This window comes from Lutjanus erythropterus, chromosome 5 (assembly GCF_056507025.1).
Source record: "Lutjanus erythropterus isolate fLutEry1 chromosome 5, fLutEry1.hap2, whole genome shotgun sequence".
Lineage (NCBI taxonomy): Eukaryota > Metazoa > Chordata > Actinopteri > Lutjaniformes > Lutjanidae > Lutjanus > Lutjanus erythropterus.
Genome location: NC_139321.1, coordinates 10,446,390 through 10,469,481, shown reverse-complemented (window position 1 = coordinate 10,469,481; position 23,092 = coordinate 10,446,390). Strand labels below are relative to the sequence as shown.

At 43.3% G+C, this 23,092-nt stretch overlaps 1 protein-coding gene across 1 annotated transcript in view; it reads right to left on the bottom strand.

Moving 5' to 3' along the window:
• Window positions 1-23,092, bottom strand: part of gpc3 (glypican 3) — a 169,969-nt gene that overhangs the window by 4,136 nt on the left and 142,741 nt on the right. The window contains exon 7 of the mRNA XM_084718753.1: window positions 19,982-20,180. Coding sequence (XP_084574879.1) covers window positions 19,982-20,180 — 199 coding nt within the window. The remainder of the gene's footprint in view (window positions 1-19,981; window positions 20,181-23,092) is intronic.

Here is a 23,092-nt window from a genome sequence, read left to right as displayed (position 1 = left end):
TTACCTAACTTTCTTTCTTTTCAACATAGACAAGCTTAGAACGTAGCAAGTACAGGAAACAGGAAAGGAGAAAGTTGACTGAGGTAACAAGCTGGCTCAGCTGTTATTAGAGCACAGAACAAAAAGGGGTGGGGCTTAGAAAGGGTCAATCTAGCTCCATAGTTAGTATACAGACATGAAAGTGGTATCAATCTTCTCATTTAACTCCTGGCAAGAGTTGAATATTTTCCCAAGTTGAATATTTTCCCAAGATATTTAACTATTCCTTTGAAGCATTAATGCCTTTTATCTTCAAAAGAACCTTAAATATTCTTGGATTTACTACATGTGAAACTGATTGTGTATTTGGCCTCCGCATTTCGTCTCTGAGCACGAAATGTATCACCTATATCTGATAAAAATAAGTCTGTGCCCTGTAGACTGAATATAACCCGTACACATTTCTAAATATCCCTTGTACATATAACAAAACCTCACTGTATGCACAGAAGGCTCAACAGACTCAGATGAAGTCCTCCGGCAGTACTGTCAAGAGACACTGAATTCAATGCCTCCCACGTGCAGCTCGTATATATTTTTGTGGATAACACTTTTGTTTTCACGGTGTCGTTAATCATACACCGTGTTGTGTGTCCACACTGAGGTTCTCTGGGACTTTGAGAAAATAGTTAAATGACTTCAGGGACGACGTGGAGAAAATAACAGTGGTGTGGACTCGTAACGTCCACTGCAAACAGCCCTATCATCCCTAACTTTCACCTCTGCCTCCACAACACTGTAAATGTGCCCTCAAGCAGGGCGTTTAACTCATTTACCCCAATGAGGCTGTTCTGTTAACAGTACACTGTGGTTTGACTGGGAAACTCCCAGGTGTCCTCAGTGTTTTTCACTGTGGAGGTACGAGGCAGAGGGTTTAGAAAGCCTCGGCTCGACGAATCAAAGTTCATTCTTCATTTTTCCCTGCACTGCTCCTGCATTTGACTGTTTTCCTCCATCTGTTCTGCTCGCTGCAGTGACTTCATGGTCACCTGCTGCTCTGCTCTCACTTACTGCTGTCTTACTGCTCTGCATCCACAGCTGTTCTCCTACTGACGCTGAGCAGAGCTCTTCCTCTGTGTGTGTGTGTGTGTGTGTGTGTGTGTGTGTGTGTGTGTGTGTGTGTGTGTGTGTGTGTGTGTGACACATTCTGCGCTGCTTTGTCTGGCACAAAGCCGTGAGGCAGACTGAAATAAGAAGGCTGAGTTATGAGAGAGGGCAGGAGGATATCAGTAATAAAGCAGCTCTGAGGTCAGGAACGCCAACTATGAGCTGGGCTGTCCCCCTCTCAGGCCAGATGCAAAGAGCACTTCACCACACACACACACACACACACACACACACACACACACACACACACACACACACACACACACACACACATCAGGGGTGGACAACTGCTCAAATGACTGTAATCAAGTTATTTTTTATGTTTTAAAGCCTGTAATTTTACTTAGGTAGTTACTTTTACATTTATAATTCACTACTGACTAGGCCTATAATTTGTTAATTCCTATGCAAATCCTATATCTGCATTTTCTCAATGTTGTTTCTTGTTGAGACACACTGTGTTTTCAACGTAATGTAACATAAGGCCAAACAAACACAGGACTGTCCAGCAGACTTTACATTGCAACACAACGCAATGTAAAGTAACATGCAGCATACAATACTAATATTACTAGTTCTAAGGGTATTTTTTGTGTGTCATTAGCACTTTTCTTTCAGTGAGGGATCTGAATACTTCCTGCACTGCTCAGATCCACCCTGTGCTGCCAGCTGCTCCTGCTGCTCTCTCTGCTTCACTCTCAAACAAACCTGCCTGATGATCGTGTGGTCTTGCATTATTAACTCAAATGCAGTTGTCTGACATGACATGCTTCTAAATGAGAATTTTTATGCTATGGACACTTCTGGTTTCCTCCTCTTAAAGTCGATGGGTTTTTGGTGAGATGCTCAAAACAACGTCTGTGGTTAACACAAACAAGAGACTGTCACATTTTGTTCTACAAGATAAAATACGTCAGTAAAACCCCTTTCGTAACTGTTGAATCATTTATGAGTCTTAAAAAAGGTAACAAGTGGCTGAATGAGATTGCAGTGGTTGTCACAGACAGCAAACTTCATCGCACCAGCATAAAAATTGTTTATTTGTGAAGATTATTTTGCTGAACAACATGTATCAGTTTCATAAACTTGTTGTTGTTCATCACATCTTATTTTCTGCATTAATCCAAAAGCCAATGGAAAAATCCAATTGGTTTTTCGTGGAAGGGACCAGAGCGACGCTAAGTTCAGGGATGGCCTACAAAAACACATCATCCCTGCAGCCCTCTATACTATGACAGTTTTTTCTGCAAAATATTGCTTTGCTTACAATATCACAATACATTGAAGCACAACCCCCGTATTGTGATATCGTATTGTATTACCAGATTCTTGCCAACACACAGCCCTACTGACAAACACACACAGACACTGGTGCATTTCTGACATACCTAACCCTCACACTGCCTTGGTGGCCGTGCACACATACATTCACTTTCTCTCTCTCTCACACACACACACACTCACGCATGCTGTCGCATCTGAGCTCTTAAAATAACAGATAGCTCCAAATTGAATTAACCGTCTCATCTGATCTGTGCGCTGTTCTCCCTGGTGGGAGTGATCCAGTGGGAGGAAGTGGCTGATCTGAGCCACTGTGTGATCAGAGGGAGCAGTCAGGAGTCCGACTAAAGCTTTGGCTTCCCTCCTTGAGTGGAAACACAGAAACCGGGGCCCTTCCTTTTGAGTCCCTGGTGCCCACAGGCCCCTGCGCTGCCAGGCACCATCTTAAACAGAGGAAGGAGGCAAATAAATAAACCTCCAGAGCTCCAAACGGCATCTCCGATGAATTTCTTTGCAGTTACGACATCGTTTGAACGGCGGCCAGGGGACAATTAACTTTTTTTCTCCTCCTGTGTCCTCTGACATGGCAGTGGGCAGACATTCTTCGGGGCTCTGAAAGAACGATTTGTCACTGTCGACAGCAGCGCACTGTACTGCCGAGCCAATTAAGCTCAAGGTGCAATTCGATACAGCTTTTATATACACTGCGGATGAGAGGGAGGGCGGGGGGCAAGCGCGTCCGCATTTGTGTGTTTGTGTGCGGATGATTGAGTGGGGTGTGTGCGCCCGTCCCTGTGTGTGTTTGTGAAAAAAGCGGGAGACTAAGTGGGAGAGCATTGTGTTGGTGTGCTTTACAGCGGCAATAATGTGAGCGAAAAAAAAAAAAAAGAGTCTCAGGCTGTGAAAAAAATCCCTCGAACCAGGAGGGGAAAAAAAGGGTCTTTCTTGCTAGTTTAAACACTTCGACATGAGCAGCACCACAGAGGGGCCTTGTTCTGCAGGCTTTAAAAACAACCCAACAGGGACTGAACACTATGCAAACTTAGATCCCCTACACTCCTACACAGGCCTGGGACTAATAATATCCTGGTATCATTAGTGATGAACACCTGTGCCTGTGCAGCAAAGTATAGACAGAGAGTGAAAGAGAGAAAACAGACAGAAGGAGTGTTAATTTCACTGATGAAGATTTTTCTGCATAGTTTTTTGTGCGTTTTTTTTTTTTCACTGATGAAAACAAGACAATGACTAAATAAAGTAATTCACGATAACAAAAACTATCATGAGATCTACTGACTATTTCATCAACAGATAAAAACAAGACAAAAATGTTAGAATGGGACAAGCAGAATTTGATTTATAGCTTAATAGCACAGGGCTACTAACATTAGCATTTCTAAAACTACGGTTGCTCTGCAGTGCGAGACTACGGCCAGTAAAAACGGCACGCTCCCACTCCCATATCATTATATTTAGTCTATAAAAACAACAACCCTGATTTTAAAAAAAGCTGGAATGTTGTGTAAAATGTAAACAAAAACAGAATGCAATGATCTGCCAAAACCTTTCAACCTATATTCAACTGAATTGAGAACAAAGACAAGATAGTTTTTTTTGTAAATATGCACTCATTTTGAATTTTATGCCTGCAACATGTTCCAAAAAAGCAGGGGCAGGAGTATGTTTAGCACTGTGATACACCACCTTTTCTTTTAACAGCTCTCAGTGAGAGTTTGGGAACTGAGGACACTATTTGTCGTTGCACTCATAACAATCTGGATGGTCCTTTTCCTCCTTTCCACCCCTGTCCAGCTCTTTTGAAACATGTTGCAGGCACCAAAATCAGATACAAAACAATGAAATTAATCAGTTTGAGTATTAAACATTTTATCTTTGTCCTGTGCTTTATTGAAGACAAGTTGAAAAGGATTTCTGTTTTACACAGAGTCCCAACTTTTTTGGAATTGGGCTTGTAGACTAAAATTAAAACAGTTCAGAAGACTATAATGTGATTAAAACCAAACGGCATTTTAGTCAATGAATAAAACTAACAAAACAAAATTAATACTAGACAGAAGTTATCTGGATTCAGCTTCTTTTTATTCTCTTCTCCTTTTGGGGCCTTTCAGGGAGGAGTCAGGACAGTGGACACGCAGGGACAATTAGGCGAATAGATGGATAACTCCCAGCCAAAAATAGAGCCGCGATCCCGACTGTGATTAATGTGACCAACGAGGGCCCTTGCGGCTTTCAGCGGAGCCGGGCCCTCCTCCTGCTCGTCCATTCAAACCTTCCATTTGGAGACTATCACTCCTCAAAGGACACCACCTTGCTAGCATACCCCTGCTAGCTTTATTGTGGCCTTATGAGCTCGAGTTACGACTCAGGGGAGAGGTCAACAGTCCAACCATTGATTAGCTGCTCTGACTAAGAATGAGCAGGTAGGTTCAGTCGCATGCAAGTCAGCAGCCGGGGGACGCATTCAGGCCGCAGCTTTATGTTGTCTTTAGCGACCATTCCTCAGGAGGACAGACAAATAAATCCAGTCTGTGGTTTTCAGGGGCAGCGGATGTTTGTTTGAATCCCCCCAGCAGGTCAAACAGTGGCTGGAGTGAGTGTCTACATGCATGTGTATATATATATGTGTGTGTGTGTGTGTGTGTGTGTGTGTGTGTGTTTTTGCCTGTCTGTGCAGAGAGAAAAGAGCGAGGGAGGGGAGGGAGAGAGTCTGGAGGTTTGTTTTCGGCAGTGCTCGCTGCCTGAGGCTTGTCGTTTACAGTCTGCAGTTGTCACAACAAGCAAACTATGTAGAAAAATTGCAACAGTGAGTGGAAAGCTACATTTTCCAGCACACCACAACTACAGGTGATGATTACACGAGAACACAGAAAATCCCAGGAAGCGCTTCATGTGTGCTGTCTCGCATTTTCAGTAAACATGATTCCATACCACTTTACAAGAAGACTACACTTATAAATCATTGAGAAATGTTCATAATTAGGTTATTAATTAGCTTGTAAACATGTTATTAATCATTAATTAGCTGTCACAACACATTAGATAAAAGGGCAAGAGTGACCTGTTGCCAAATAGTGAACCCACATTTATCTGTTCTGTTAAAGGCTTCAGATAGCTTACTTTGTCTTCTCTATTAGCAGCATTTTTACCTGTCAGCTTCGCTGTATGTGTCAATAAGTTTAATTTAGCAGAGCAAATGAAGTCAAATTAATATTATTTACCTTGACATTTGCATGCAGTGTTTTACACTCTACAATAAATCTCCCTTTGCTGGTTAAATATGATAATAATCCATTAGTAACATTGAAGTTCCCATGAAATGGCTTGCGAAGTTCTTATTGCTTATATGTTTTAGGCGTAGCCAATAGGGGTGAATGTGCATTTACAGTCATAGCTAACAGAGCTAATAGCAGTTAGCGGTCAGCTCACTAACTTTAGCAACAAGTAAAGCTATCTTTCCATCTGGAAACTCAGTGAACAACCTTGGTACTGTTGGTTTCCTGCCCAGTCATGTTCACTTGGAGGCTGCTGAGCCTGGTTCTGTTGCCTGCTAACGGCAGCTAACAGTTATGGTTAGCAACCTCTACTTTAGCAACAAAGCTAAAGCTGTCTATCAGGAAATTCTTTAATTAATAACTAAGAGTTGCAGCTGTGCAGCTGCAGGACATCAGAGGAGAAACCAGAAAATATTTCCTCCAAAAAATATGATCCAGTTTCACCCAGATCAGTGAATAAAGTTATTATGTCGTGCTTTCATACAGTGAGGCCTGCTCCAAAGCATGAATGTATTCTCCTGTATTCTACTCTCACGCTTTTTTTGCTTTTATGCCGTGTCTTAAGTGTGAAAGCATTTCATTGGATTAAGTTTAGTGTACGCCCCTTGGTGCAGGGTGAATCATCATCAGAAGACAAACTATTAAAAATTCTCAAGAATAACCACAAAACAACTTTTTTGCCGTTGTTGTGCAAGATACTGGCGAATTGGTGAGGTATAATGCAAATGAGCAGCAAAGTCACACCCGTTCCAATGGACCAGCATGTGACCCAACTCTGGAAAAAATATGAGCTGTAGTCAACGGTGAGAGACAAATAATTTTTTTTATCCTGCTTTAATTGTGCCATGAATTACACCTATGATGTTTGACAATTTAAGATAATTTTACTTCTCAAGAAAGTCACTGTTTGTCTGAGAACTGTTTAAGTATAAGGATGAGTAATTAGAAAGACGACACATCCAACATCATGACTTTCTCCCTCCAAAAGCTAATGTTACCAGCTGAAGCTATAATGCCGGTGTGGTTTTGTATCAGGATGTGGTCACACAATCAACAGGCTTGCTTGTTCTTCCTCTTGCCAGCTGATAAAAGGACCAGAAGTTGCTGGATAAAACACATCAGGTAAGAATTTCATACAAGACAATCAGGTGTTGATGACGTATATTGTGCGAGACATGAGGTGTAATTCACTGAGCGGTTTCATATAAAACTAAACTATGGAAAACCTAAAACTGCAACATTCTTGTCTCAGAAAATTACCTTTTAAATCGTCAAACATCATTTGTGTAATTCAAAGCACAATTTAAATGGAATCAAAAAATAATCTGTCTCTCGTCATTGAGAGTTAGGTGGAAGTGGAGGGACTTTGCTTCTCTACACATGTGATAAAAACACTTCAACATCAATTTTGACTTCATGGGAACTTTAATTAGTAGTAAGCAGTAACTGGATCTTGCCAAATGAGCCCACAGTGATGTATGAAAACTGTGTTATAACTTGTTTATAATAGTTTAGTATAACATAATTAATAGCATAATTCTAAACCATTTATAAGGGTCGCCCTCTTGTAAAATGGTATCCATGTTTCTTAAATGCAGTTAAATTACTTCTAGGAGTGGTGCACATCAGTAGCCAGTTGACACATTATTATAACCCCTCTGGCGAATGTGTACCTTCATGGTCCAGTACAGTTTATTCAGTACATGTGTGCTATGCACAAGGGCCTTTTTTTGGTCAGATAAGTATGTGGAATGTTAAGTCTCCAAACACAGGTGCTTCTTATGAAACGGGGGAGATGGTTTAGATTGCTGCTACATTGGCAGACGATGTGTGCGCATAACACACCTAAGCTGGTCAAATTTGATCTAGGTTTAAGATTCAACAGCTTAAATGATATTATGGTTTCCGAGGTAAAGCAAATATTTTATCACTGCGCTCATCTCCACAGAGCAAACTCTTCACTTAAATATTGCACTCAGCAAATTTAGAAATTGAAGGGCGGGTGTACAGCTGCAGAGAAGACAATGGTGCTGTAAAAACATGATAGCGGCAGCTGGATTGATTGGTTGGGTCTTATCTCGTAAAGAGCAGCAGACACAGAGCTGAGCTGTGATTATTGGCTTGTTGGTCACATTTTGTAACTTCTGTGACTTGGTCAGGGCTGTTTGTCCCAGGATGCTGCTGATTGAGAGCCGAGAAGGAACAGAGGGAGCGGTGCAGGATGCTTCTGTCCAGGGGCTGGCAGGAATGTGACCGTCTGCCTCCACACCCACAGGCCGACCACAGGGGCGCTCGGAGAGGCTGGGAATGTTGGGCCAAGACAAACGGGACGCCCAGAGGAGGCCCTGCCCCGGGCCTTTGCAACAGCACCGCTCTCTGAGTTGCTCTGGCCTCCCAACCTCCACAACACTCACTGTTATTCTAGGCTGAGGGATCCTCCCACACAGAGGGCAAGAGAGTAGGACAGGGAGACATGATGCCAACAAGGGCTGAGGACACAAACAGACATAATAATGGAGTTCAAAAAAGTTTAAAAGGGAAGGTAAAGTCAGAAGTCATTAACTGGGTTAGGAGATTAAAGGAAGTTGAGCAGAACAGAAAACAGAGAGCGAACAGAGAACATTAAGGGGGGAAAAGTAGGGTTGGTTATCAAACTTGGAACTTTTAAGTGGACCAATCAAATTCAATTAATGCCAAATTTCACTGCACATCTGGGTGAGAGAGAGACTAGAGTACAGAGAGAAAGATGGAGAGCGACCTTACCCCTGAAGCTTGTTCACGTCACAGTAAATCAAGGCAACAGCGAGCCAAAAGTGGATGCATGTGTGCTTAAACTTTTCAAAACTGGATGCAGACAACACTCACTGCAATATTTGTAATGTGACATTAAAAGCTGGCAAAGGTAACACATCTAACCAAATAAAACATTTCTAAAAAGGAGTCTAAACGAGTGTGCCGTGTTTGATAGCAAGCGCCCAAACAGTGTAACTTAACCCTGCATGAACAACAAAGGCATCAACATCTTCAGTGAAATCTTTAGGCGATTAATTATCTTGTTAGATAAGTTGTTGTTGGAGGTAACTGGGCTATTTTTACTGTCTTGGTTGATGTTGGCTTAGCATTTTTACTCATGTTAGCCAGCACTCAGCCACTGGCTGCAGCCAAAATTCCTTGCCAATATACTATTTAGCAGGCTAACATATTCACATCACATCACATTTTTATTACTACAGAGAGTGTAAAGTACTGAAAAAGGGTACAGTAACCGACTCCCTACTGTACCTTTTTTACTGTACTGGTTCAAATGTGAACGGTACCCAACCCTATGGTGAATCTCAATCTTAAAAAACTCAAAACTGAGTACTAAATGTGTGTGTTTGCTCTGATAAGAAAGGAATACACCCAGCTGTCAAAAGGAGGAAACCAACCCTCCCAGACACTTTCTAAATTGTGGCTTTGTGGGACAAACACAAGTCAACACCTATTAATTAACTTGTTCAGTGAAGGGAGGTGGTGTCAGTGAGGGGATGACCAGCACGCTGCACCCATCGGCCTCTGCCTACACCGTCCAAATTAGATTTTCTTCGATGTATTTATAGTCTCCACTTCCAGTAACAGCTAATATGATCGTAGAAAGGGGAAAGAGAAGGAGCTCGAAGAGAAATAAAATCTCGTAACAGAGGCATAAATTTCAACCAAGAATTCCTCGTAGCGCCGGGTCTGCGAGGGTGGAAAGTGTGTGCGCGAGTGCGAGGGGTAAAAACCATAACAAATCAAACATACAAAGAGTTGATTCTGTGCTGAGGGCAAGGGGCTCGTTCAGGGTGGGGAGCTCTGCTGCGTACAGAGGAGGCCTGTAACCCCCGGCAGCTCCGAGGTCGGTGTTGACGGAGGGTCAGAGGTTTGCAGGGAGCGCCGGTCAGGGGTGTTTCTGGAGAGATGGAACAATAGTGGTTCTTATCAGCGAGGGAGATAGAGCCTGAGAGACAGGAGTGGTCGTGAGCGGAGCCGAGCTGGTGACCGCTGGGTCAGCGTCGGAGTTTGTCCTGGGGGACGTCCTGGTCAGGGAACGCATTCTTCGGATACTATCTTTATCTTTTAATAATGAGGGAAGCTGACATCCCACACAGATCTGTTTACATTCTCCTCCAGAGTCCACCGGTCCACTGAAGGAAATGTGGCTGGCAGATTGAGACGTGTGTTTGTTGTGCAGATGTCCCTGCCAACAAACATGCAGAATTCTCCCCACATTCCTGTCATGGAAAGGCAGACCAGAAATACAGCCAAGAGTGACAATTTGTCTGGTCTGACTGTACACACAGAGAGCTCCTGTTGAGCAGTTTCACTATCTATCTGAGCCCTTTTTAGTGGTTAGCCTGCGGTTTCCTCCAGCAGCTCAGAGTCTATCGACAGCGGGGCTCCTGCAACGTTCACTGTTACTTTGAAGAACTGGGCTGGAAAAACAGAGGCCGCGGGGAGAAAACGGTGGAGGATTTAGGAGACGCAGGTGAAAGTAGAGGGTTAACATGTAAAATGCAAACCACCCAAAACCCTCAACCAGGCTTTTAAGACATTCCCACAAAATGGCTGCTGTGTGTCACTGCGGCGGCGAGCAGCGGAGCGGCGGGGCCTCGAGAATGGTCCCGCTGTGTGCAGAGTGTTTGTGGACTGTGGCTGAGCTGATGGACATGACCCAGGAACGGGCCTGGAATCAATTTAGTGCGTCCAAAAAGTGCCTGTGAATGTAAATAAAGCTCTTGAGCAAACAAACGCTTTTCCGAGAGGCACACACAAACACAGAAAAATGCATGGGCCTACAAAATGAATCAAACGCCGGTGGGCCCCCCTCGTGTACATGATGAGAACCCGGTCGGCTCTGTATCCACAGAAATTAAAACCAGGGCTCTTCTTCCTGCCTTCTGGCTAATCTGAAGGGTTTTATCCCCGGACTGATTTGAGAAAGCTCCATGCCGGAAGACCAACAAGGGTCCAAAAAGGGGGTAACTTCATCCCCGTGTTCCTCTCCTCCCCTCTTCCCCCCTCTCCTTTCCCATCTTCCCCTCCAGTGCCACCACACTCTGCCCCATAACTGGGGACACACGGGGCCTTGTGGCTCCAGTAAGAGTGAGAGCGAGGGACTGCAGCTCGTACTGGCCAGGCCTGTTTACACAGATGGTGGCAAGCTTCATTATTTTTGTGAGGGGCGTGGAGGAGGTGGAGAAGGAGGAGGATTGGCTGAATTTACAGAGGTTGTTTATGAGCTCAAGGAGGGACGGCAGAAGAGAACATTGGGTCAGAACGCTTTCAGGGTGTAACACATTATCAGTCTCCACCAACACCACCCTGAAACCTTTCAAGACCTCCTCTCATCCACAGATTTTACATTTTCATCATTTTAAAGACTTCTCCAGAAATATTATATACCCATTATGGAAAACAGCCTTTACTTTAAGTTGATAATTAATCATCTAAAAGATAAACAGATTTTAGTTGGCTTAAAGAATGAGCATTTTGTCAGCCAAGGATGAGAGCAGTAGGTAGTTCTTCCAAATCTCCTCTTGGAATGAAGAGTCTGATTTGCAGTGAAGCTGCAGATCACTTTATGCTGAGCAAAAACATCTGTTCTTTTATTTCTCTGGGAAAAAATAATTATGTTGTTTCGTAGAAACACTTCAGATCAGTTGCAGAAACATTTTGCAATGTCAAAATAAGTTATGACAATCAAAGCTTTTCAGTGTTGGCCGTATTTAAAAGAGTTTTGATTGAGAATTTATGTTTCTGGTGGCATAAAATAACAAGAGCCTACAACTACATTAGCATTTATGTGAAGCTGTACTGCAACAAAGTGGTGCTTTGAGCTAAATGCTAAGTCACATCAGCAGAGTAACATTCTCACAGTGTTTTTAAGATTATGTTTTGGGCTTTTTAGTTTTTGAATGTAGACAGGAAATGGGAGACAGAGAGGGGAGAAGACACACGGCAAAGGACTACAGGCAGGAAATGAACCCACGGCCGCTGCTGAGGACTCAGCCTCTGTACCCGAGCCGGACGAGCTCACAGGGCGCCAAAATTCTCCCAGTTAAAATCCTCACGTGCTGATGCTAAGCAGGTATAATGTTTACCATGCTCATCATCTTAGGGTGGGTTCACACCAGCCTTGTTTAGTCCAGCTGAACCAAAACCTGAAGCGTTTACCAACCTTGATGTATTTGTCAACACTGGACTCTGAACTATGTCGCGGACCAGACAAGGAACACTTAACACATCTATAAGATAAGACAGGTGCACTGGAGTGAGTAGAGTAAAAAAATTGCAGGACTCCCACACAGTTGCAATATATCATTTATTTGCAATGTTTCAAACTACTTTGAACCGAATCAAATTTCCACCACTTGACTTGTGTTTACAATTTTTGGAGTTTTTCCTTTGTAAATGCAAACTGGACCAGCTGAAAAAATGAAGCGCATCATCCTCATATCGGTTTGACTGAGGAACCAGAACTTTCGCTGTGAACACGCCCTTAGTTAAGAAAGTCCTACATGTTGGGGTTTGGAAGGTTGAGAGTCACTACACGTCATGTCCTGAGATATTTTAGTCTGGACTGATAAAAGGTTATTATGAAACCTTTGCCCTGTGATGCCAAAAATAACTTCCATCCCCCAACTGCTGTTAGACCTAAGTCCAAGTCATGTGACTCAAATCTGCATCTCTGATAGCAACACAGATCTGTCAACGTCTTAGATGAAAAACAGACTCATCTGTTCCCTTTTATTCTATATATTTTTGTAGATGATTTAGTCCTGATGGTAGCTGGCCTCAAACAATAATTCTTTGGTTCACTCTACTGGCAGGTTATGACATTTTTGCAATGTATGTTTTCACCTGAAAATAAGATTTGTTGTGTTTTTCTTATTTTAGCATGAGCTGTTTATGTCTACAGAGGGTGTGGACCCTCTTCCATGGAGACCGCCATGTTTCTACAGGAGCCCAGAACAGACAAACTCTGGCTCTAAAGAAGGCCTTTTGTGTTTTTCTTGAGTTTGAATCCTCGATGGCATCAATCCCCATATTAAAATGCCCCTACAGCAGAAATAAACATGTTTGCAGCCTGGTACAAAAAACGGTTTTGGTCTCAATAGCTAATTTCCCTGTTCATGACAGTTGCAGGGTGAATTTTTATATAACTCGCTTGTTTAAATTATATCAAGGCTTAAAGTTCTGCATAATTAAGGGTGTGGCTGCTTTGAGCGACAGGTGGGAGCTGTCACAGGTGGCCTTAGCTCCGCTCCCACCACTTTGCCCATTTTTGGATGAGCCAGGAGTTAGCTGAGTCAGGCACTGCTAAGATGGCGACACCAGTACTACAGTTTCACAGCGGCTCCTGTGGGTGAAATCATGGATGCTCCGTACACCAGGTATTATACAGCCTATGATTTCATCCAACTTGCCTCAAGCTTGAAGGAGAAGCTGTGTTTGGTTTGTCTGTTCTGGGCTACTGTAGAAACATGACAGTGCAACATGGCGGCCTCCATGGAGGAGGACCCACACACTCTGTAGATATAAACGGCTCATTCTAAGGTAACGAAACCACAAAAACTGAAATTTTCAATTTTCCATTTCTGTCAACAGACCCCCTAAATCTTACACACTGGTCCTTTAAAGTCTTCATGTTTTTGTATCATTTGGCTCTGCTGGCTGTTGAAAAAGAGGCCATGTGGGCACCCAGATTCCTCCGCCACCCAAACACCTGCACTCCTCCTCGCACATCTGCAGCGTCTGAGCCTGTTTCCTTCTGTCTCACGCTAACCTGTGGCACGCGGCGGCGGGCCCTCTACCTGGCAGCCACATGTGGATGACTCTCTAACAGGAAGCACATGTCATGAGAGCAGTAGCTCAGATAATCAGCTTTATGAAAGTATATGGAGCTTAAAGGAGGAGGAAACAGTAACAGGGCGGATGCTCCCGGAGCTGCCAGAGCTAATGTCAACAGTGTCTGGCTTATGGCTTTTTTTTGATGAAGACATGTGGCAAACACTACTGTGGAGGACCGGCGCCGTGTGACTCACCTATCAGGTGCCGAAGGTCAGGGGTCGCAGCTGCAGTTAATTAACATACCAGCCCCTCGTATTGGCGGCACGTACGGCTGTCAATTGGACCCACATACAGAGTAAAGAATGTTTAAGTTTCCCAGTGTATCAACCTTTAGACTTATCAAAGGTGTTTTTGTCTCCCTCTGTTCTTTCCCTGCATTCTTTCATCACCTTCTTCTTTCTTTTACTTGCTCCTTTGTTCCAGCCACAAAATTTGTAGCAGACCTGAAAGGTGAGCCCGGCCCAGCCTCTCATCGTAAGCCGCATGTTTCACATTACAGGAATATTTCCACTTTGTATTTTGCTAACCCCTGGCGCTGATAAAAATGCTCAAGAGCTTCCAAAAGAGCAGCTTTCCTTCGGGGCGCTTACAGTGACCGAACGTCTGAGCGCAGGAACATAACAAGAGGCCTATTCACGCTGCTCCTGCTGAGCATGGCGAGGCACAGCGCACAGCGAAGGCCCGTCCAGCTCAGCAAGAAAACACAGGAGGCAGAGCTCTGGGCTGCTGGGCCGTGGCAGAGCCCACCAACTGCTGGCTCTCAGACGAATGAATGTTTCCAAACTGCATCAAAAAAACCCCACTTTAACAAGTTATTTAGTCTAGCAGTTAGTGTTATACTCTTAAATAGACATCTCTATAAGTGGGTTAGAATTGAGTGGTCAACTCCTGTTAGAAAAAGCAATTTCTGTGGTTTATGTCCACATTTTCTCAGTGTGAATCATTTTGTTTCAGCTAACTTAAGTCAAGAAACATTACCTTGAGACTGTGAGAATGATTTCGCTTGTTTTACAAAAGTTAAAGAGCTGAAACAAATGATTAACCTCGCTGGCAGGTCTCCACTTTCAGACTCTATGCAGTAAATTCTTCAGTATCTGTCGGTGCTTTTGGGAAGCTGTATCCTGAAATCGCTGCTGTGTGCATCTGAAGTGACAGCAGGAGAAAAAAAAAGTGAAGCGAGAATGAGGACATGACGAGCGGCTTTGAGCAGCTTTTTAGCGATGGTGGCGGGTTCTTTGTTTGCCACAGAGGCTGCACAGTCACAGACCAGGTGTGCATGAAAGGACGGAAACACAGGTGAGCCCTCATCGTGAGTGAAACAGTCATATGGCATCACTGATTACAGGATTAAAAACACTCATTACTGCAAGACTATACTTGATTATATAACGTAATTATTTTTCATGCCTGATCATTTTTTCCATCTCCAGTAGCCAGTAAAGTTGCACTTTACTAAAGCCCAACACAAAGTACCCACTCTCAGGTACACTGGCATCGAGTTAAATACCCTTGTAGAGGTGGTGACACCGACTCTCTGCTCTTGAGGAGAGAATTATTCTGGATTTATACACTGGTTACTCTCTCACCAAGAGGTCTGAATGAGGATTTTAGTATCAGACCGTTTCTGTGATGTTGAGGGTTATATAAGAGACACTATGGATTTATCAGCTTGACTATGGTGATTGTGGACTACGGTTTGTGAACTCTGGAGGTATATTTATATATCTCTCACCCTCCTTTTTTCTTTTTAAACGGTATTTATTCAGTAAAGGTTCACTGAGAGCGATGCTTTCTTCTGCTTTCTGATCATATCCACACCTGGAAGCTGCCCAATACAACCACAGTCTTACCTGCCGCCACTGGAGCGGTTGGGGTTAAGGGCCTTGCTCAAGGGCACCTCGGTGGTGGTAATGAGGGAGGGGCAAGCACCGCTCTTTCACTTTCCCCACCCAGATTTATCCTGCTGGTTGCGGGATTGAACCGGCGCCCAGCGGCGTTTTTGGGACGCCCTCTTTAGAATATAGTGGTGCCTCAGGTTAGATCTAGCCATGTTGAAGATATGACAACCACTGGCCTGATGTTATTCTTATGTGCTCTGAGGATGATGTATTGTTTGTTTTTCTTAACATGTATTTGTATATAATGTAATTTGTGTGTTTTCCACACAATATATTTATTGGATTTTCTTATTTTCCACAAGAACAACAATAAAAACAAACATTCAAGCAATATTAATGCAAACAAACAGCTCAGATCAACAAACACAGGAGGTTACAGGAAACAGTCCATGTTGCAGGATATTCAAAGAATAGAGTTTATGTTCAGGAGACTCTTTGTAAGATGGAGGAGAAATCCGCTCCAATATAATTCAGGTAGGGCTGCAAAAACTTTGCAGAAGTGAACTTTGGCATGTAAAATACTTGTAAGATATTCCAAATGGACCGACTCAAATGTAACTTGATGCCAGTCGTTAACAGAAGGGCCTTTATCACCAGTTCACTGTAGTAATAAATTATTTCTAGCAGTAAATGTCATAACATTATAGAACCTTTTGCTGGCTACGGCACCTAAAATCAAAGACATTGGATCTATTTCTAAATCTTTATAAAATATTTTTTTCCATTTCACATAATATTTCAGACTAATTCTTCTGTAATTTATCCACAGGCACCTATTTTCAGCCTTACATCTGAGACAAAGGAGAAAGTGAGGGGTAACTGGATTGCTTTTGTCCGAGGATAACTTGTTGGCATGACTCTAAATATCCTCCCATGTCTCTTCATCAGTATTTATAGGAGACATGCCACCCATTACATCATATAACGAACTCAGAGACACCTTCTCTGGTTGATCAAACAACATTTTATCAACAGTAGATATCTCAGGATGATCTATAAGGGTCGTACTCTTAGAGATATATTATTTGGAAGAAACAATAAAAATCTTGCTTTGCGAGCTGGTATTCCTTTCTCTGTAATTCGTGGGTTTTTTAATTTTTGTCTCTTGTGGATATGCCAATAAAATTCCATGTAAGGGAGCCTCAGTGGGCGGATCTTTTTTTCCATATCTCCATCTGAATACAACAGGTATTTTCTGACTACATAATAAATACATAACCTATAATTTTGATGATGTAATAGACCTTCATTCACCCATCTGAAAATGTGTAAATGTGTGCTATAACAGTTTTTATTTATTTACTTATTTATCTATTTTTATAGCAGAGATATTATTCTCAGATGAAAATTAGCTTATAGCTAATTCTGGTACAGCTGTGCATTGTCCCTGTCAAATAAACAAATACAATGAAATAAAATGACTTTTAGATGTAACATAAAAAAAACCTTCAAACCAATTCACAACACTTCAAGGTTTTGATGCTGCCAGTAGCTTTTGGTGGCTAACATTAGCTAATGTTAGCTAACTTTAGGTGGATATTGCTGCATAAATAACATTGCTGAGTCAGTAAGCTGAGTTTATGACTCTTTCCTACTTGGGTTACAGTCACCCTACATTTTACCACATAACATTATCACATAATTGAAACCTTTGGCCACAGCAGCCACTGTTCAGAAACAGTTACACAGGCTTGCTTTAATCAATGTTCATATAGTACATATAAGTGAATGAATTTGATCATCTGACCATCATCAGAGTCTCACCATGTGCTTTTTATGCCCTATCACATGTGTGAAGTTGTAATTCATTATAGCTGGTGTGTTGGTGTTCTGCAAGACAAATTGTTTAAAGCCAAACACCAGAATGGTACACGAAACTGTTGCAGCTTCAAATTGTTTGGAAATTAAAACCACCACCGCCACCAATTTACAAAAAAAAAAGTTTTTAGTTATCCTTTTTGACTAATTTGGCAGACACGTCACCGCAGAGGTCAGTGAGTGGTCTGTCCGGTGTGTGAGCTGTAACCAGTCCAGTGCCTGGCTCTTCGTCTGACTTTGGAGGGGTGGGGTTGGTGTAGAGCAGGGGGGTGGGGGTGGTGGGGCTGTCCTGGAATAGCTCCCCTGGCCTGGAATGCTCTGGGGAATGTGCGATGTGGAGCTTGTATGGTCGGGAGGGGAAGTGTGTGTTGTGGGTGAGCAGCATTACTGATCGTAAGGTTCTGGAATCCGTGCGGAGAATGAGCGCAGACAGATCAATCATTAACAGACGTTGGGGAACATCCTTGGTGCGGTCGGCGGGCTGACAGCCCGGCTGTGTGGGGGTCTCAGCCCTGCCTCTGTCCTGTCTGCACCTTGTTGTTGTGGCTTCTGTCACCTTTCCCTGCCTCTTGTGTTTGTGTGTGTGTGTGTGTGTGTGTGTGTGTGTGTGTGCTACAGCGTCCAGGCTTTGTGAAACCAGATCTGCCTCGTCCATCTCGGTGCGGCGGAGCATGGACAGGCAGCCCATTAGGCCCTCATGCTCTGCAGGTTGACCTTTGAGCCCTGCTCCCCTATTTGACCAAAATGGGCTGAGCGTCCGTGCTGGGTCAGTGTTTTGCTGGGTCATCAAAGGCTATCAGCCGCTATCTGGGTGTCTGCCAATGAGAAGGGACTCTCCAAGGTCTGTAAACATTACTGGCTCATGTACAAACAGGCGCAAACGGGCGTTTATGTGCCTGCAGACGCACTCGCACACACTCATGAGGAGCACGCACACTAAACGCACATCTAATCTGCTAATTCACAGGACAGATAAGGGAAAATGAAGGGGATATTGAGACTGAGGCGGAGGTCAGACTATAAAGGGCGCTTTAATTTCCCGCTGTGTCAACTTGAGCAGCTTGTGAGCCCGAGGAGACAGTATAATGACTCTGTGTATCGAAGCAGAACTGTACAGTAACAGGAGTCTGCAAGAGAGGGCATCACACTCTCACGGCCCAGCCTGCTGGAAGTGATGGTCCTGCAGGATTCCTGCGTTAACCCCGGGTTCCTGCTCCCGCTCCCTGCCCGGTGAACCCAAATCTCTGCCACAACATCCCCGACAGGAGGACTACTCCCACTGCCGTGTTTGCTCAGCTGCGCTGGCTTTGTGTCTGCGTATCGAACCCCCTTGTTCCTGCTCCCTGGCTGTTTTCTCCCTACTTTTCTGTTTGGTTTCTTTTCTTCCAACAGTTTGTAGCTTCATTTGTTCTTTGTTTGGCTTTCGGAGAGCCGCGTCTGACTGTTTCCAAGGGATTGACGGCGGGGAGGTCAAGAGGTCGAGGTGAGGCGGCTACCTGAGGAAGTCTCACGTCTCCTGCTGCATAGTGTCACGGTGGTGTCAACATGTACAGTAGTCATGTAAACACCTCTCTGCTGTGCCCACTGCCTGTGTTTGGACTGTGATTCCTGTGACTCACTGCAGAGGAAGCCAAACCTATTCAAGCACTTACCAGTTTGACAGTAAACAGCTCCAGTTTGGTTAGCAGGCTTAAACGTAAACAACTTAATAGCTTGTGCCCAACATATTTTCACAGCCCATCTCATAAAGGTAAATTTAAGTTAATTTTAAGTTATCGACGTAAATGCAGCACCTCATTTGAAACCACGGAAGTTGCTGGTAAAGGGATAGTTCGCATTATTGGAAGTGAGGTTGTATGAGGTACTTATCCATAGTGAGTGTATTACCTACAGCAGATGCTTGTTGCCACACCCCCAGTTTGGAGGAGCAGAAAGGAGTAACAGCATGGAATCTAATATGGGCAGGGTTAGCAACAAAAGATATTTTAACCATGTTAAAAAGGTCCACCTAAAAGAAATATTAGTTCAAGTGTATGCTTTCATTGTTTACTTTGCTGTCAGTCAGTCTTTTCTGATGGGAAACCACTGTGATAGAAGCCAAATATGGTCTTCTCCAAACCAACCAAACTCCATAGGCGAAATTAGTAATTTTACCTTGCAGAACACGGGAGTTGCAGGTCTACCGCTGCCTCGATCTGTTAGTTAGTTTGTGTTATTGTGTGACTTTGGTGAATCTGAATTAACCTTTTAAAAAACATAAGTCACACAATAACACAAATAAACTTACAGATCAAGGCGAGGAACTTCTGTGTTCTGCAAAGTAAAATTACTGATTTCACCTATGGAGTTTGGTTGGTTTTGAGAGCTCAATTTGTGTCTTACAGAACAGCAGTTTCCTCTCAAAGAAAATATTCTAAATATAGTGTAAAAAGAAAATAATGATTTTTTTTTTAAGTGGACATTTTTTAAGTGACTAAAATACATTTTGTAACTGACCCTGTCCACAGCAGTACATTGCTTATCTTCCGTGCTGGTATTCCTCTATGCTTTTCCAAACTGGCAGCGTGCAGAGCAGCAGGAGGTAATACACTGAACCTCATACAACTCCATATCAAATATTCTGAACTACTCCTTTAAAGTTTATTTTGAAAACTCTGATTGTGTGTTTCTAACCTGCAAAAATGCGTAACCGTTTGCGTCTCGGTGGCGGCCCCAGCCCCGACACCTCGGCACACTCGTCTTCATCATCGCAGTCGCCGCTCTCGAATCCTTCGTCTCCCTCGTCGCTCCACCCGTCCACTCCGCCTGCACCTGCAGCTCCACGCGACCGGGCCCTCCAGCGCTTCTCAGACACCGTCACCATCCGCAGCAACTGTGAGACAAACAGGAAGAGGTTAAAGGTAATGAGGTTGAAAAAGCACTCCGCCCTCGCACTCTTCATGAATCACTCTGCGGCCTGAATGTGCCTGCGTGCATTAATGGTTTTAACAAAGCTGTGAAAATAAATAAGGGGTGTCTCTTGATCTGAGCGTGTAACGTGTGATTATGACAGCATGAGGGGAATTCCAGACACAAACTCGGTGAGATCTAAAAGCGCTGGTGTGTACCAAACTCTAATTATAATCACCAGGCAGGAAAACAGTTTTGTTATTGCTGCCAGTTTTGTTATTTTTGTCCAAACGTGATTCACTCAAAGGGATGTGGCTGTCGCTCCATGTAATTTACTGGTCGAAAAAGAAACAGTGGGGCAAGCAGACTGGTGCAGATTGTGTTGTTACTGGCAAACATCATTGTCTTGAGTGGTTGTCTCAGGGCAACAGGGATACAATAACACCGCGCCGCACACTCTGTCCAAGTGGACGTCAGGGCCTCAAGATCTAAAATGAGAAAGTTGGATGAAAGATGAAGAAAAAATTATGTAAATTTTCTGAAATATTCAGACTTCTGTTTTTTTGATTTAATGCACCAGTGAAGCCCTGTTTCATTTTGGAAAGCTCCTGCGCGAGGGAGATCTGGCCAAGATGGCAGCATAAAAACACGAAGAAGAAATAATACAAAATCAGACACAAGATAAAACAGTGCCATAAAACATAGTAGTGATTTTTTTTTTTACAGAAATATGTCACTATTTACAACAAAATCTTAATCATTATTTGATATAGGATCATATGCTTATCAATAGTGTATTACCTGCAGTAGAAACTGGCTGATATGTCCACAGTTTGAAGAAGTAGAGAGGAGTACCAGCATGGAAGCTAAGCAATAAACTGCTGTGGACAGTGTCACCAACAAAAGGTATTTTAGCCACTTCAAAAAGGCCCATCTAAAGAAAATCTATATCAGCTTAAGTGTTGGCTATATTTTGAATATTTTCACTGCTCTACTTTGCCATCAGACAATCTTTTCTGATGGTAGACCACCACTATATGAGCCAAATCTCTCTCCAAACCAACCAAACTCCACAGGTGAAATCAGTAATCTTATCTCACAGAGCACACGAGTTGCTGGGATCCTGCTGCCTCGTTCTGTTAGTTTGTTTGTGTTATTGTGTGACGTTGGTGCTTTATAATCCAAAAAAATGGATTCACCAAAGTTACACAATACCACAAACAATCTCAGAGATCAAGTTGAGCTCCTGTGTTCTGAAAAGTAAAATGACAGATTTCACCTATGGAGTTTGGTTGGTTGGTTTGGAGAGAGCGATATTTGGCGTAGATAACATCTGTTTCTCGTCAGAAAAGGCTGTCTGACAGTAAAGTAAAACTGTGAAAATATTCAAAATATTTTTCAGGTGGTCCTGTTTTAAGTGTCTAAATGACCTTTTGCTTCATGCTGGTGCTCCTCTCTGCTTTTACAAACTGGGGTTGTGCCGACCGACAACTACTGTTGCTAATACACTGACTTTCGGTGAGTATTGAGTACCTCATACAACCTCAGTTCAAATAATACAAACTATCCCTTTAATTACGTTTGGTCTCAGGGCAGTAAAAACAGTTGTTGTTCAACTGAGATATTTTCCCATGTGATTTACCAAAGCTCATAATGTGTTGAGCAACACATACCAGAAGTGTTTATTGAGAACTGTGGTAAACACAAATCAACGCATGAATAATAGAGAAATGTCCAAGAGCTGTAAAGCAATTTCATTAAAAATCTCTAAATTCCTCTTGACCAAGTGGAAAAGGACAGGAAATAGCAAACTTTATACATTCGACTATGAAAAATGTCCCAAAAGACAACTTTCCTTGTGTGTTTTTGTTGTGCAGCTTTGGAACAACACAGAAATAAATACATCCTCTCCTGTTTTGTATCCACGGGTGAAAAACACGTGAGCGAGCTTGGAGAGAACCTACATGGCCGCTCTCTGGCCATCTTTTCAGCCTCCACAACATCACACATGATTGAGAGCCCTGCCAAGGTAACAGATGTGCTAAATTCCATCCGCCAGCCCTCCGAGCCTCCTTTCATCTCGCCGCTCTGCCTCCTTGTTTGTTTTTTATTGATTTCCTTCCTATCTGCATACGTCAGCATGCATGCATTTTTTTGTTGTTGTTTTTTTGTTGTTCTGGCTGTCTGTGGGAGAAAATTGAGTTCATATGGGCCTCGTCTCAGGTCAGCTGCAGCGTCTGCCTGGGATCAGACTGTGCGGTTGTGTGTGCGCGAGACACAGAGCGGAGGTATAAAAACCCAGAGCTAATCACAGAATTACGTCATGCAGAAGATAAACAAGTCTGTTCCCTTCGCCCGCATATACAAACCAGTCAATCTGGGTTTCACAAGTGACATAAACTCTAAACTTTAGAGAGGAACACACATCAACTTGTTCCCAGCGTGGCTACACAACAAACCTCCATTCATTTCCCAACATTCAGGCCATGCACGCAGGATGACCACAACATTTCTAAAACGCCTGGTCACTCGGGCCGAGGGATGGACAAACAGTCAGTCACTGACAGAGCGGCCGATCCAGAGGAATATTTTTCACCTCTGTTTGAGGCCGTCGAACAAAGCGCCACCAGTTGACAGAGCAGAGCCCTCAGGTGTCACATTAAAACACGTCCCAGAAACACACCCTGCACATGATGAATGGCAGTTTAATGTACTGGACTGTTTTGTTAATGACAGAACCGTGTTTGCTCGCATTAGCCCTTCATAGATTTACGGAGGTCCTGAAATTCCTTCTCATGGTCTGTCTCCTGGCAACTCAGCCGGACCTTGTGAGGGGAGGGGCGCCTCACAAACCAATTAAAAGGCAAACAAGCACTTGTAAAGCCGGGAGAGAAA